The following is a 16,610-nucleotide window of genomic DNA, read 5'->3' as shown; positions in this document are numbered from 1 at the left end:
TGTAAACACTACATTTTATCGATAGACAATGAGTAACTTTCTAATACTCAAAACATTCAAAGAGACATGATTAAGCGATTTCCGGATTCATTTTATGGCCGTGCGTTTTGGAATGACCTGCTTGCGCGGTCGGCCGCGCAACTTGCCAACTTTAATTTTTTACCTGAGGTAATTACGGCAAATAAGGCAAGGTGACTCAAGTCAGACAGTTTGTGCACACTTTAACAAACAGATATTTATAACTTACTTTAGGAGTGTGATAGCCGGGATCCAGTTATTGAGAACAGGTGACATTTGTGTCACAAATCTTGCCCGCCTAATCTATTATTCAAATCTAGTTTTCAGTTGACCAAATGCAACTTTTTGTTAAGAATGTAACCAGTGTTGCCTTCCGTCTGCATCTCTCTCTCTGTCTGGACTGTCGCAGTCCACTATCCAACTGGCCAATTTACATGACAAAAGCGTGCGCTCTTAGATCACTGCACACAACTCATGACTTTCTTTCTTTCCTAAACAGAGGGACCGGACATTTTGAAGGGCATGAAGCGCCTATTCACAAGGGCACAGAATAAACAACTGAGAGAACTTGAATCCTGTTGCCCAACTCTCAGAAGAAAAACAACAATTTCACGTTTCAGGCCAGATCCGTCACTACTAGGCCTACTACAGACGATTTTAAGGAATAAACTCGCCTTAAGAGGCACATTTTATGGTTCAGGGCCAATTTTGGTGTCTGAGTCAAGCTGTTACGCCCGGCGTAGGATTAATTTAAGTTTTGTTGAGACAGTGTATAGGCCTGCTCTGCCGTTAGTACACTGGGTGTGCCCTGCCCTGACTCACCTAGACGATTTGTAGATGTCTATTTTTTTTTTGGTACGACAGTTACAGTAAGTCTCTCTGCAAGAGAACTATAGCCTGGAGGAACATATATCACTGTAAGCACAACCGTCTTTAGCCTGTCAAGAAAGGGAGAGACGGGGAAAGTTGAGAGGGAGGAAAAATCAACAGGCAACACACATTTGGCTAAGGGAGGGGCAATAAGTGGAAAGAGAGAGAGACACTTAAAATCATTACACATTCAGAAATATGTTTTTGTTGTTCTGAACATGAATAAGAAAATCCGCCAACACACAGCTCCAGATATGGAATGCATTTTTTAAAGTTGGGTGGTTCAAAGGAGCACATAGAAAAAATATTGTGCGCATGAACATCAGCAGAGTGCAGGCTGAGCATCGGCTTAGAACTGACATTCAGAAACGATAAGTCTTGAAGGTCTGTTTGTAGTTCTCTGACTTCTTTCTCTCACTTTTTCACCCTCTTTCTCTCCCTGGTTCTGTGCCCAGTATCATTTTAAGAGGCGGGTGGGCCTATCGGTGCCAAACCGGCAGCATAGCGTGCCTCTGCCACCGTCTATCAGACACACGTCTTCAATAACGACCTGGCATTCCTAAAGCTGCCGGGTTAGTGGTTCGGGGGCCGCTGACTCCATGCTTGAAAACACCTGGTCTCTCAGAGTAAACAAACCACCATAAAAAAAATACAAAAACGAACAAAAAAAAACCATGACTAAATAGTAGGCCTAGTCTAGCTGGTTATGTAAACAGTTTCCATTCTGAAATAGTAGACTATAAATCATTGAAGAATAGGCTATAGGCCTACAGTCAGTGTAACGCCCCAATTGTTAAAGCGGTCGCTTTCCCGCTATTCGTTTTGTTCCACCAGCCTTTACTAAATAGCTAGGTAATTCAGCTGACATGGTGAGCCCCACCTGTTTCTCGAAGATTAAGATGTCTAGGTAAGTAAGAGGCGGGCATCAGAAACACCCAGCTCCTCCAGGCCACACATTCTCCCTCCTGCACTGGTACACCGGGCGGAAACAGCCCCTACCACCAGTCCTGGAAACGTGAACGTTCAGCCTATAGGAGAAAACTGGATAACTTTACACTAATCCGACCTTTAAAGATAAAAAAGATCAAGCGGATTGTCTTTGCGTTTACGAATGTGAGTCTTAAAGTGTATTATCTAACATTAAATGGAGAAAAGAAAAACGTTCAAAGGACATTAGGACATTTTACCATTGGAGCGTCAACTGCGGCAGGGATTGCCCTATGTATACATGCGGGGGCCAATTGGCTTGTTTTCAAAGGCTGTTGGGACCGATCTTTAAATAACTTAGGATGGTTAAATAAAATGTTCTAAATAAAAAAAGTGGTGGTGATGAGGGGGAGGCTAAATTGGCCATTTTCTAAATGTGTGTGAGACATGTCTGTATAATGAAAACGACACCCTGGAATCCATGCAGGATAGCCCCACTCTAATGTGTGTCTACTGTTCTGTTCATCCACTGGTGGCCTATATGACCAGCTTCTATCACAATATCAGGTGTCCACATTCCTCAGGTTGGTCTCTTAACATGCTCTATAGAGTCTCTGCAGCTCTCACCTTCTCTGCCGTTACTGGAGCCAGCATGCACTCTGCCCTCCTCGCAGCCCGACCTTTGACCTCTGCGGTGCTTCAGAAGTCGAGTGTCTTATCGTTCTGCTGGATGGATCTCAGATGTGGTGGGGGGGGGGGGGGGGGGGGGGGGGAGGTGAGCGGGGGCTGTAAATCACACAACCACCTGGAAACCACAAGCATTCCTCCACAGACGGACAGAGAAAGTGATCGAGAAGGGGAGAGGAGAGGAGAGGGGGGAGAAAGAGGGAGGCGATAAGAAGGACAGAAGGACGGAAGACGGTGAGAGAAAAAGACAGTGAGAGAAAAAGGAAAACAAAGTAGAGAAGGAAAGAGAAGAAGAGAATAGAGGAAGCAGGAGATGGAAATTCCAGCCCCCAGATCCAGGCCATTGCCTGCAGTCAATAGACGAGCTGACAATAACAGAACATATCCTTTCATTTCCGTGGTACAGCACACACACACAAAGAGGAGAACCCAGTATTAAAGCGAAAAAAAACCCTGTTCTTCTCAGGCTTAATATCCCTGCATGTCTGGAGTGTGTGTGCTAAGACTAGTCATCAATGCATGCTGTGCGACACCTGAATAACCAGCCATGGGTAGAGAATTTGACTGATGATCAGGAGGTCAGAGGTTCAAATCCCCGGCATATGTTGCTTGGGATACAAGCGTCTGCTACATGAACACACTATTATTAATGAGTGACTTTAAAGTGGCTGTAAGGCAGAACTGAAAATGAGTTTTATGTTCATCACACCAAAGAAGAATGTGTTATCAACTACCCATCCAAATTTGAATACAAAAAACACAGACAAGTATGTTCAATTAGGCTTTGAAATCGTTTGAGAAAGTCAGCAGTCTTCTCTGCTTGATACTGTGAGGGGGGGGGGGGGACGTCGCCTGAAGGAGCTGTAGCTCCACCCCCTCTAATTTATTGAATTTATCAACAACAGCAACACCAGCTAAAGCAATTGCAGATATCAGAACAGACATACCTGCAGTCTGAGTGTTTTATGGGTTAATTACTTGTCTTTGCATCGTACCTGCTGAGTAACAGAATGCAACCGTCTGTGATCTGACATAGATAGGTGGCTGTGACGTAGATAGGTTGGGTTTTTACTCTGCCTATACAAAACCTGAGCGGAAACCAGGTGAGAAACTGTTCAACGGTCTAACTCCACATTTCAGTGCGACTAAGTTTTACAGCTTTGCACGTGCGTTCAACAACTCCTTTCACACATATATAATGTACTGAGAAGAAAATCATGGAATTTGCTTTACGGGATCTTTAAAAGACTCCCTTGTTTAACATTAAGGGAAAGAAATCAAAGGCAAAATCAGTCTTGGAAAAGGTATCTTATTTTTATTCACCTACTCATCAACGGTATATGTACAACTGTGAAAAATAAAATCCCGAAGGTCTTTGAGTAGAACGTTAAAAACAAACAAACTGAACCGAGACGTAAATACCATGCTATGGACTTATCAACAGAAAATCAAATGAATTATTTCATGTCAGCTATACCATAACAGCTTAATCCAGGAAAAAAAAACTACAGGACACAGACAGGACTGTTGGCTTAGGCTAACCAGCCAACCAAGACTCCTACACATAAACACAGAGAACCATGCTGAACTTCAATAGAAGTCGCTGAGAAGCCGGATCCCAGTTGGGGCCGAGCCCTCGTACGGCGTCGAGGTGTTGAGCCATAACTCTGGCCCATGGGTGGGTCTCCCAGGGATGGCCATGGAGGACCTAGGACCAGGCCCCCAGTGTCCAGGCTTCAGGTGCCCAGAGGCCAGGCCCCCACAGTCTCCAGGGACCATCCATGGAGGACCTGCCCTAAGGGGTGGTTATGTAAACAGTTCTCATTCTCAAAGACGGGTTTGTCCCATTGACGCCATGTTGAAGATACAATCCCAGAGATAGAAGGCAGTGAAGCTGGAGGTGGCGGTGGGACTGAGGGAGATGGGTTTGCTAAAGGGGGCATGTGTCAAGTGGGGGTCTTCTCCCTTTCAGGTCATTCATTCATTCACTTTTTGCATTTGGATAGAGACACGCACACACACATGTTCACTGCTTGGCTTTTTTCAGAATGGTGCCCACGGCAGAGATGACAGTGGTCTTGGTGCCGCTGGCGGTGGTCGTCACGGAGACGACCCCTGGCAGGGTCGCCGTGGTAGTGAGAAGAGGGGCCTGTGCCAGGGTCACTGGCACGGCAGAGTCCCATTTACTTTTCCTCTTCTGAGCTTCTGCTGGGGAGAGAAAGAGAGAGAGAGTGGAAAAGGAGATGGAGGAAATAGGAGAGCGATAAAGAAAAAAAAAAAAAAAGGTTACTGTACACAAATATCATTAGTAAAATCAAACCCTGAGCCTAGGTCTTTCTAGATGTGTGTGTATGTGTGTGTGTCTGGTACCTGTAGATGTGGTGGTGGTGTTGGTGGTGGAGGCCGCTGCGCAGGTAGGATTGGTGCCCTTCTTAGTGCCTGTCACAAACTCGATCTAGACAGACGGGCAGAGAGACACAGACGGGTCGAGCCTTTACTCAGACAGCATTGCCATGGCACCCTGAATCCTAACCATGATGACAGCAAATAACATCTCAAAAGTCAATATCATCGGATTAGATCACCAACACAGTGGGAAAACAGCGTGTACAGCTTATGTAACCTAGCCACAGTTGCATGGTTACCGACCACAGCGACAAACGTGGCGGTTGTTGTCATGGTTTTGTGTGAGTTGGGAGGAGGCGCTGTTCTGACGAGGCATGTCACAGGAATCTGTGTGGAGGCACACACAGTTCCTGCCCAGGCCTTTAACTTCCTGTGTAGCAGAGCACACACACACACACACTGAGCAGACTGGGCTTGCCCTCAACTGGAGAGAGATTGAAGATTGTTCTGGCTTTGATCGCGCGCGTGTGTGTGTGTGTGTGCGTGTCAGAGTATGTGTGTGTGCACATGTCAGTGTGCTGGGCATGAACTACAAGAAACCAGATGCTGGTGGAAACTTGCCCCTCGCACGCACGCACGCACACACACACACACAAAGAAAAGCACACAACAATTAAAGGTGTGGTGGTGAAGTGTGTCAAATTTGTGTCAGATACGTATAAGGAATCTTAAAAAAGGCCTGTTTATTAGACTGGAGAACACAGGGAAGGAGATGAGATTAATCTAGATATAAAAAAACAAAACCAACACTGACTTCTCCGGTCGTCCTCACCTTGGTCCTCTCCTTCTTAGCCTTCTCCAGCTTGTCCATCTCGACCTTCTGGGCTTTGGCTGCAGACAAAAGATGGAGGACACATGACCTGACCACACACACACACACAAGACCATCGGCACAGACACAGACCATCGCCCCCCACACAAACACACACACGGCAGGCCTTACCTAGGGCTTCGTAGTAGGAGTCCTCAGACCAGCCGTGAGGGTCAAACATGTCTTTAGGGTAGTTGGTTCCCAGTTCGTCGATGCTGCAGAACTGGATTAGCTTCTCGTAAATGCTGCAACAGACACGCACAGAGAAACACACACCGGGGGATGTTTAGACATGTTAAGGTGCTTGGGCCTCGCGTGTGTGTGTGCGCTTGGGCCTTGTGTGCGTGTGAGTGCGTGTACCTTGGGTTCCTGAACTCCTTCTTCTTTTGGATGTGGTTGTTGGTGTCAAAGTCCCCATGTAGCTTTCTCTCATACAGCTTTTGGATCTTCTCCTGTTTGAAACGAAACAAACTCAACTCAGTTCATAAAGACGACCCAATCCATAAATACACCAAATCATCACCCAGGTACAACATGCTAACAAGTTAGCTCCTCGGCTTGACCATGCTAACAAGCAAGTTTCTCAGCCATGACATGCTAACAAGCTATCTCCTCAGCTAATAAGATAGCAGAGCAGTTCCACTCGGCAGGGCCTGGCATCTTCACACAAGCACTGTCTCTGACTGAATGGCGCCATTGTGTTTCTGCAGTTTCTGATACCTCAGGGTAATATTTGACAACTAGGCTCTATAGAGCCGCAGGGAGCTGGCCGGAGCCAACAAACCCAACATGATTAATTAGCTCCTAAAAAGGGAGGTGGGGTAAGTTGGGGGACTGGTATGTTGTTGAAAAACAACAACAGCTATGATGATTGACCATGGAGGGAACTGGACAGTTGAAACCATATTCAGTTGAATATATCATATGAAGATTTTATATATATATATATATTACACACACACACACACACACACACACACACACACACACACACACACACACACACACACACACACACACACACAAAGCGCAGTGTCAGATCGTGCTGAGATAACATGGGTCATCAGCTTCGCCACAAACTCCATGTACGCTGTCATTGAAGCAGGATTCAACTTTCCACTCAAATTGTTAAGATAATTGGCCGGGTTTCCATTCGTTCTAAGAACGATTTAGAACGCTCCTAAAAAGCTCTTAGCATTAAGAGCTTCTTAACGAATCTGGTAAACCTGGCCATTATCATTTGAGAAAATAAACCAGGTGTGGAGGTTGAGGAGGTTGTGGGGATTAGGTGTGTAAAACGTGTGTGTGTGTGTGTGCGTGTAGTTTTCTAGGCCACCTGGTGTGTGTGTAATCTCCATCCAGCAAGTGCGTCTGCAGTGATTCACTTGGCAGGAGGGCAGGGTTAGGGCCGGTGGTGAGATGTGCGTTTGTGAGAGCCTGGACTGACAGCAGAAAGAGCGTCTGTTCACCAGCAGTCTGGAAGGTTCTGGAAGGTCCCTAGTGATAGGGGATACCCATGTCTGCAGGCCTCCTCTCCTCCCCCCGTCTGGGGCTGGGCAGAGAGGCTTGTCCCAGGCTGCTAGCTGGGGTAATTCACTCACGCGTACAAGCTTTCAAGCACACGCACACACACCTCCCTGTCCTCTTTTTACCGGCCTAGATGTCTTAGTAGACATCTGGAGCAGCTTGTGTGTGTGTGTTTGTTTGTGTGTGTGTACCTGCAGATGGGTGGAGCAGCGTCCGGGGGGCTCCGGGGGAATCCTGATCTCGTCAGGGCACATGTTCCTCACCTTCTCCGAGAACAGTGCTGCAGGAGACACACACACAGGCAGCCAATCAGGATGAGCCTGGCACGTAAACATACCACAAAACAACCATACGTGCCAAGAACATGATATAGGATATGCTAGGGGAAACCATCTAGTCAAGGCTCTCTCTTCATCTGAAGACGGGGATCTTAATTTCACTTAGCCGACGCCTTTCTCAAAAGTGGGTGCACGGTTGCGGTTAGGGGGGGATTCGAACCCTGCAACTTCTGGATCGGCAGTCAAACGGTGGAACCACTGAGGTACTGTAGGAATTGAGTGCCCCCAGTGTACATACAGCACACCTTTCGGGAGCGGAGAAGATGGACTCATATCTGGGAGCTGGGAAATATGGTTGGAGAGCGTTGGGTAAACATCACGGGGCATTCCTCTGCAGATTCTTGTGTGTGAGAGTGCATGTGTGTGTGTCCGTGAGAGAGAGAGAGCGTGTTGAGAACCGAGTGTGGTATGAGGCCTCCAGGACCACACCCAGGCAGGGAGGGCTCTCTCTCTCTCTCTCTCTCTCTCTCTCTCTCTCTCTCTCTCTCTCTCTCTCTCTCTCTCTCTCTCTCTCCTCTCTCTCTCTCTCTCTCTCTCTCTCTCTCTCTCTCTCTCTCTCTCTCTCTCTCTCTCTCTCACTCTCTCTCTCTCTCTCTCTCTCTCTCTCTCTCTCTCTCTCTCTCTCTCTCTCTCTCTCTCTCTCTCTCTCATCAATCAGCGAGACGTTTCAGACTCTCTCAACGTTGACACTCTCTCCAAATGCGTGTGTGAACACACGTACGGCTTCTATGGAGTTGCAGAGAGGCAGTTGAGAGAGTCTCTTAACAAGCCCAAGGACCCTAACATGTCTAAACACCCCTTTGTCAAATACAGTTTTATCCCAGACCATTAGTACAGCATGTGATGATTAGCTGTGCTTACAGACTCCAGTCTCTCCCCCCCCCCCACACACACACACTCCAGTCACTTCCACACACACACACACTCCAGTCTCTCCCACACACACACACACTCCAGTCTCCCCCCCCCCCCCCCCACACACACACACTCCAGTCACTTCCACACACACACACACACACACACTCCAGTATCTCCCCCCCCCCACACACACACACACTCCAGTCACTCCCACACACTCACTCCAGTCACTTCCACACACACATTCCAGTCTCACACCAGTCTCCCCCCCTCCCACACACACACTCATTCCAGTACAGACAGGTAAGGTGTGGCCCAAGAGTGACCTCACCCTTACACACACAAACACACCTGTGTCAAGGTGATTTCCTAAGCCATCCCCTTCCTGCTGAGGAGAGAGCCATGAGACAGCAGGTACCACACACACACACACACACACACACAGTGCAGAATGTAGTCTACACACATCAACACTGAAAGATGTACTGAACACGCACACCAAAGACCACAGCCCCCAGCGCTGAATAACCAGACCAGGCAAGTTAGATGAGTCACCAGCAGCTTGGCTCAGTTCCACTACCTCTCACACAAACCTTTATTCCACAGAAACCTGAGTTCTGGCTTGAGACAGACAGAGACAAAGAGAGAAAGACACACACAGAGAGAGAGACACACAGAGAGAGAGACAGAAAGAGAGACACATAGAGACACAGAGAGAGACAGAGAGACAGAGAGAGGGACAGAAAAAGACAGAGAGAGACAGAAAAAGACACAGAGAGAGGGACAGAAAAAGACAGAGAGAGAGGGACAGAAAAAGACAGAGAGAGAGACAGAAAAAGACACAGAGAGAGAGACAGAAAAAGACACAGAGAGAGGGACAGAAAAAGACAGAGAGAGACAGAAAAAGACACAGTGAGTGAGCGAGTGAGCGCAAGAAAAAAGCCTAGTCAGGTTGTGAGTCAGAGACCAGTTAAGAGAAGCAGAAGAGAGAGAGGGACTGTTCTGGCACAACAATAGAGGACAGTCTGGCAGCCTGGCTGGCTGCACCCTCAGACAAATTTCCTTTGGGGACAATAAAGTCTCTCTTATCTTAACTGGACTTCAGTCAGTACCGCTTCTGTTGCTGTCACACTATCTTTGTCCAGACAGTCTCTGCCATGCATAAATTGGCCAGGCCCCACACTGGAACACAGCATGTGCTAAATGAATGTACTGTAAGGGTGTTGTTTTGGGGTCCGCCTGTATGTGAGAGATGCGACGCGCTGGGAACATCTCTCAGGGAAGATTCCGGGCTGAGGACATAACCAGGGGGAGGCTGCTGGATGACATAAGGGGTGTCGTCTTCAGCACCTGGTACTTGAGCACTGGACACACACACGTGTGTAAGCGCACACACACGCACGTGTGTAAACACACGCGCGCGCACACGCACACGTGTGTAAACACACACGCGCACGCACACACACACGTGTGTAAGAGTGTGAGCCACTCTCTTTATGTATTTGACTGTAAAGGGAGGAGTGCGTCTGACCACTCCCTGTCCTGTGCTCCTGATGGTGCTACACTCATATCCTGAACGGCCTTCACACACACACACACACACACACACCTTTGACACACACACACACAATGCTCTAGCCATCAACAGATCCAAACAAACACACCCCTAAACGGTGTCCAGGACCACATCCTGACTCACTGGTCTGGACGATGACTCCTTCCATGTTTCCTGTGACACCTTGAGACTGTCTGTCAATCAAGCTGCTGAACACTGACAGCCCACTGTACTGCAGGCTGGCCTGGCTCCAGCCTACTGGCCTGGCTCCAGCCTACTGGCCTGGCTCCAGCCTACTGGCCTGGCTCCTCTGGGCAACACCCAGAGAGAGAGAGAAAGACAAAGAGAGAGAGCGAGAGTGTGTGCGCACAGTGTGTTGTACACTCACCAACCAGCTCATTGGGGTCTCTCCTTTCTGCCTCTGAGATCACCTGTAAGACAGACAGAGCGCAATCGAGAGAGAGAGAGAGGAGGAGACAGAAGGAAAGGGGGGGGGGTGAAATAGAGACAGGGAGAGAATCACAGTGAATATATCAGTATCAGGGGCTGAAGTCAAGTGAGGCTGGGGTCAGGGGTGAGGCGAGGTTGGGGTCAGGTTTGAGGCTGGGGTCAGGAGAGGCTGAAGTCAGGGGTGAGGCTGGGGTCAGAAGGCCTAAGCCCCAGCAAGACTGGTAAATAACTAGTGCGTTATAAAAGGGTTAGCTAGACTGATAAATAACTAGTGTTATAAAAGGGTTAGCTAGACTGATACATAACTAGTGTGTTATAAAAGGGTTAGCTAGACTGGTAAATATCAGTGTTGGGACAGTGAGGGACCCAGCTAGACTGGGGGGGTGGGTCTTCTGTTCTGTCTCTCTAATATAGCCTGTATTCACCAGAACAGTGGGCACAACACAGAACAGTGATCCTATTCACTGGCATGGCATCACACACACACACACACAGACACACACACACACACACACACAAAGCTGGCACTCGGTCACCTAGCAACTACATGGACACAGGAAAGAATTGTCTCGAGGAGGGGTGTGGACCAAACCAATTCAGGGCTGACGTGGGGGTGGGACTTCACAGTGTGTACATAAAGAAACAGGACCTCCGTCAAATCCTGTTGCTGTACGATCCCCTGAAGTTCAAACGAATCCTCAGAGCAGCCGAGCCTTCCTGCATGGAGCTTAGAGGGAGACCTCACCGTAACTCACCTCTGTCTGTCTGCGTCAGTCAGTATGCTGGAGTGAACACTACACTGGGGTGCCACTGCAGGAATCAATAAAAGTGCCATCTGACCCTCCAACCTGTGATACATCACCCTGCTACAGTCCACATAAGGGGAGCCACATACATCCCCCACATAAATCAACACGACTCCTATGAGTTATGACTTCAACGCACAGATGGCATCGACGAGTTCTGCCACAAATTCTAAGAAGGACTTGAGTAACGGATTCTATTCTACTCGATCAAAGATGACGATTTGGGAATATGCTGACGCGTCAGGCTGGAGGTTGTGCAACAGGGGCGGTGGCGGCTCGGTGAGGTGCAGAGATGAAGTTCCAGGGATGTCCTCAGCACTTGCAGTAACCCTGATTTTTTTTTATTTTTATTTTATTTTATATTTTATATTTATTTTTTTTATTTTTTTTATTTATTTATTTTATTTACTTTTTTATTACCCCTTTTCCACCAACGCATTTTGGGTGCTGGTTCGGAGCCAGTGCTTCATCTCGAACCAGTTCTTTCTCTTTCGACAGCTTAAGAACCGGCTCCGAACCAGGGAAAGTGGTTCTTCGTTGCAGTACGTTTTTACAATTCATATTTCAGCTAAACGGTACGAGTAATATCAGCATCTGAATTCAAATGTCTGAACTACCGGTAATAACCCTACACTACAAGGCCACAGAGAATGGCCCGGAAGAGAAGACATTCGAGCACACACAGGTAGGGATGGGCGAACGATGCCTTGTGAAGCTTTGGTGGTTTCTTCCGGATTGTGCCGGCCCAAAGAGCCGAACTATCGGCGCTTTGAAAATGAACAGCGTCATCTAGCAGCCGTTTAAACTGGCTGAATGAGGCGTAGTGGTTGTCTCCGACGGTAGACTACCCTACGTTATTCAATATTTAATTAAGGCTACATGTGTTCATTTTGATCTGATATTAGTGCTCACACATTAAAATGTTGTGATACATCCGTAGGCCTTTAGAATTATGTCATTTTCTCACAGTAAAAGTTAAAGAATATCGTACGAGATTCACTGGACTGGGGCGCGAACTTGGGATCCCAGATTCGCATTAACAATATGTAGTCGTACAACGCTTTAACCAACTACACCACCGAAGAGATCATTATTTGTTAAAGCGGTTGGACGGACTTTATACGATATGGTCTTTATATCAATTAAACTAGATAACACAGATTTTTTCTTAACATTTGTTATATGTAGGTCTATTGTGAACTGGGGGAACTTTATTTTTACGAATTATTATTACTGTTGACAATGTTGACGAATCATCAACATTTGTTTTCTGGGCACTGTATAGACCTACCTAGTCCTATCATGTTACGTTTCATTGCAATAAAATAACACAACACAAATGCACGGATTTATAATTATTACTATACGGATTTGGCTAAATAATAATGACTGATGGAAGAAACTCTAGCGATGCCTGGTGCTGCTTCTCTGACAATGTGAGATTTGTCTTTAACAAGAAACGGTGGCTTCGTTCCTTCCATGGCTCTGGTTCAGAAGAGCGGCAAAACTTCAAACCAGTTTGTGACGTTTGAAGCATTGAACGTCATCTGTCACGTGGTTTCGTAATTTGATACAAGCTCCAAAACACTTTTTCGAAACTGTGCGTATTGGTTTTGCGACACAAGCATCGATGCGTCAGTGCCATACGTCCCATCCCTACACACAGGCATGCTGGAATGGGTCTGTTTGTTTTGGTAGCACCTAACCTCGCTGACCTGCACCAATCACCACAGCAGGAAGTGTTCTGTTGTTCCTCAGAAAAATCGTTCCAAATCAAACAGTCTGTGCCTGTCACCGTCTCACACACAGGGTGGGGCTGAGATAGCAAAACTCAACGAAGTGTGAAGTAAAGGCAGGTTGCAATGTCAACAGAGATAAATCTTCCAACTTCAAATCCTTCAGTTGGATTAGGGTTATCAACAATCCGAACAACACTAGAGCATGTGTGGTTTTGAGCCTCATGATCTTCATGATTTAAGACACACAAAGACCATCAGCACCATCTAGTGTCCCAACACACATCCAGCTGTGACAGCAAGCTCACCTGACATGGAAAAGTGGGTTTGTGTGTGTACCCCTGTGTGTGTACCCCTGTGTGTGTACCCCTGTGTGTGTGTGTTCCGTGTGAGACAGTGACAAAGAGGATTTGATTTGGAACGATTGCTCGTGGACTGTGCAGGTTGCCAGGTTGTGCAGGTTGCCAGTTTGTCAAGATAATTGAGCCACAAACACACACACAGAGAGATTCCTGCTTTTATAGTTAGATTACACTCAAACAAACGTGACGGAACCAAACCCCTCCACAAACATATGGGGGTTAAATACCTTAATGTCATCTGGATCTCCCCCTTCTTCAGATTCCTCCTCTTCCTATGAAGACAAGAATGGGGTGGTAGAAGCTTAATAATAGTGTCAGTGAACTGTCGCTCTGACGAACAAGCCTGCATTTACATACGCAAAACAGAATTATGCCAAAATGTGACACACCAAAGGCAGCCAGCTTACTCCTTCAACAGAACAGTTCAGAAGTACATTTGGTCAATAGTATTAAGCCGAATCCCAATTCTCTGTCTTACCCCAAGCCCTTAGTTTACCCCTAGCCCCTGTCCCTCGAAACTGAGTGTTTAGGGTTAGATACCCCTATGAAATGAGACGCCACTTGGTTACTGTCACGACATGGCAAATCAGCAATGTAACGTCAGCGTAGCAAACTAGCAACATTTCAATTAAGAACATGTTTGCAAATATACAGAACTGTGTAGAACGCAAAACAAGCCTGTCGTAATTTTTTAATAATTTTTTTAAGCCGAAAATATTTAATTTTTAGGACTCTGGATGATCTGGCCGCCATTGTTGCCGGTTACGCACTATTCACATACCCCTTGGTTTTTATGTACCCCTTAGCCCTAGCCTGACATTGATCCTTCTAGTCAGAATATGATTGTGATATTGGTCCATTGGGCTGTGATTATGGGGCGTGTTTCAACCAAACCCAGAAAAAAATGCCTCTTTGCTCAATTGGATAGACCTACAACCAATCAGAGCAACGTAATATGTGACGAACGGCAGAATCTACACATCTCAACCAGAGATTATGTGTGTTCGACTTCATGCAGCACCGGCGGCGACGACAGCCGGCTGCCTTGAAGCTGAGAATGCCATTGGCTGCTTCAAGTCAGGTGGGCTGCAGGCGGCTGAAGGCGACGCCGGCGCTGCATTAAGTCATACGCACCGATTGTCTCCAGCAGCAACCATGTTTGTTGAAAATGAATTCAACCCAAGCGCTCTTTGGTGACGTGGGTGATTATGTTACTGTTGATCATCTGTACATCATCGTATAAAGCCCGCCCTGACAATTTGATTGGTACGAACAGCTCTGGTGCGGGCATAGTTCCGCCCCAAAGGAACAATGCCAGACCGAACTTCCCGACCTCAAATGTTGTGGGCAGGGCTAAGTTCGGCCGGCACCCAGAATACCTTAGCCCTACCCCTTGATCAAAACGAGTATTGGGACAGCCCTTACTATCACGTGAACGTGTAAAACTACGGGGTAAGGGGTTGGACAGAGAATTGGGATTCGGCCTTAGTCTTAGGTCAATATCAAATAATCATTATCAATCTGATCAAATAATAGCTTTTCATCAGTCTCCCTCCATCTCTCTCTTTCTCCCCATCCCCCCCTCCCCTCTCTCCACCACTCCCACAGCAACAATGAAATGATCTACTTCTTAAGTCAACAGAAAGATAAGGACATGCGCTGACGGGTTGAGAGTAAGCTAAACTAATATTGTTTTTAGACTACTTTAACCACTGACACTAAATCCAGACTTACAATTGAAACGTGCAGCGTTAGTATGGTTTAACAGCTACATCTAGTACAAACAATAATACACCCAGAACTTTCAGACTGACCGAATTGCGGGAGCTCTCCCCACTATCCTCGTCTAGCGATCCCTTGTCTTCGGGGTCTTCTACCCGGCTCACGTCATCTTCACCGTAGCTTGCCGACACGAGACCCACTCCACGAGCCTCTGTGGAGAGAGCAAAGCATCGGTCAACAGCTGACGCTGATACCTTTATACTAGTATGCTACATGATGCACATGTAGCTAGCAAGCTTGTTGAGCCAGATAAACAATGAAACCCAAACTTAGTTCGCTATTTAATCGAAGGTTGATGCACTGGTATATTATGTTTAGTTACTACGTTGGTTTGATTGTGTTGTAACGAGGAATTGTGACAATAGTGATCATAGCTAGTTGAAAATAGTTAACGCTAGCTCTCTTCATATCAGGCCACTGGTGACGTTACGTTAGGCGCTTTTTAGCAATTGTAGCTAGTTCCGGTTAACAATGTGGAGTAAAATGTGGATGTAATGTGGAGCAAAACAGTTCAGTTCACACGATTACAACAACTAAAACCATGATATACCTATCTGATCTGGTTCTGGGTCGGAATCAGGCTCTGATTCCCCATACTCAGCCAAAGAAGAGAGAAGCGCACTCCTTTTGCCACTCGCCATTGCTACGCCGAAAGACTGTCGCATATCAATGACATCAATTACGTCAGCTGTCCTAGCACGGGAAATGTAGACAAATAATATTTTTTTTATTGAGAATAGACAAATAATTAAAAATAGGCAATGTTCAAACAATATTAACAATTAACAACTCTCAAAAGGCAGATATAGTTGCATATTACAATAAGTAGCAGCAGCGAAGTCTCAAATCAAGGTAGGCTACGAAAAAAACGAAAAATAACACATTTGTAGCAACGTAGTTGCAAGGTGTAGCAAGGAGCTATAGGGTACATATTTCATAGAATAAATCAGCTACTGTATATGCTTTTTCATTCGAGAGGGTAGGGTACAAACACTGTAGTTAATTAATAAAATGAGGAAAGGATGGAGGGTCCTTCAAAAATCTGCATTTATGAATTAACTATTTAGCAAATACAAAAGGGTTATTGACCATGTATTGTTGTGAAAAATGTTTTTTCAATACACCAACTGTAATTTGTATTCAAGGGGGTTGCAAATAGGTATGTTCGACTTCATGCAGCGCCAGCGGCCACAACAGCCGTCTCCAGCTGGCTGACTTGAAGCAATAGGTGCGTTCGACATGGACTGCGGCTGCATGAAACGACCGGCGAGAGTAGCCGCTTGCAGTCGGGGAGGAGTTGAAAACGGCTCTGTGAAGTCGGACATTCCAGCTTCTCGTGGTTTGCTGTGTTGATGTCAGTCATGGCCGATCAAGCGCTGTTTGTTTACTTTACTTTATTTATAATTTAACTTGGTCTTTCCGTTAGTAAAGAGACTGACTAAAACCTTTTCTTCAACACATTTTTATTTCAATTAAA

The 16,610-nt window shown here is 46.4% G+C and overlaps 1 protein-coding gene across 4 annotated transcripts; it reads right to left on the bottom strand.

Annotated features, from left to right (window-relative positions):
* Window positions 1-3,795: 3,795 nt before the first annotated feature.
* On the bottom strand, window positions 3,796-15,818 carry LOC124475397 (SAP30 binding protein). Of its 4 annotated transcripts, none has more exons than XM_047031973.1 (10): window positions 15,684-15,818; window positions 15,166-15,284; window positions 13,579-13,623; window positions 10,386-10,428; window positions 7,438-7,526; window positions 6,080-6,171; window positions 5,852-5,964; window positions 5,663-5,739; window positions 4,873-4,957; window positions 3,796-4,710 (listed from the first exon to the last, which is right to left on the bottom strand). In XM_047031973.1, the coding sequence occupies exons 1-10, from the start codon at window positions 15,796-15,798 to the stop codon at window positions 4,529-4,531; spliced, it is 960 nt and encodes a 319-aa protein (XP_046887929.1). In that variant the 5' UTR covers window positions 15,799-15,818; the 3' UTR covers window positions 3,796-4,528. The 4 variants fall into 4 exon arrangements, with proteins under 4 accessions (XP_046887929.1, XP_046887930.1, XP_046887931.1 ...); XM_047031974.1 differs by having other exon boundaries at window positions 3,796-4,707; XM_047031975.1 differs by having other exon boundaries at window positions 5,681-5,739.
* Window positions 15,819-16,610: the final 792 nt, after the last annotated feature.

Source organism: Hypomesus transpacificus, chromosome 13, assembly GCF_021917145.1.
Source record: "Hypomesus transpacificus isolate Combined female chromosome 13, fHypTra1, whole genome shotgun sequence".
Classification (NCBI taxonomy): domain Eukaryota; kingdom Metazoa; phylum Chordata; class Actinopteri; order Osmeriformes; family Osmeridae; genus Hypomesus; species Hypomesus transpacificus.
This window is presented reverse-complemented; position numbering and strand designations above follow the sequence as displayed.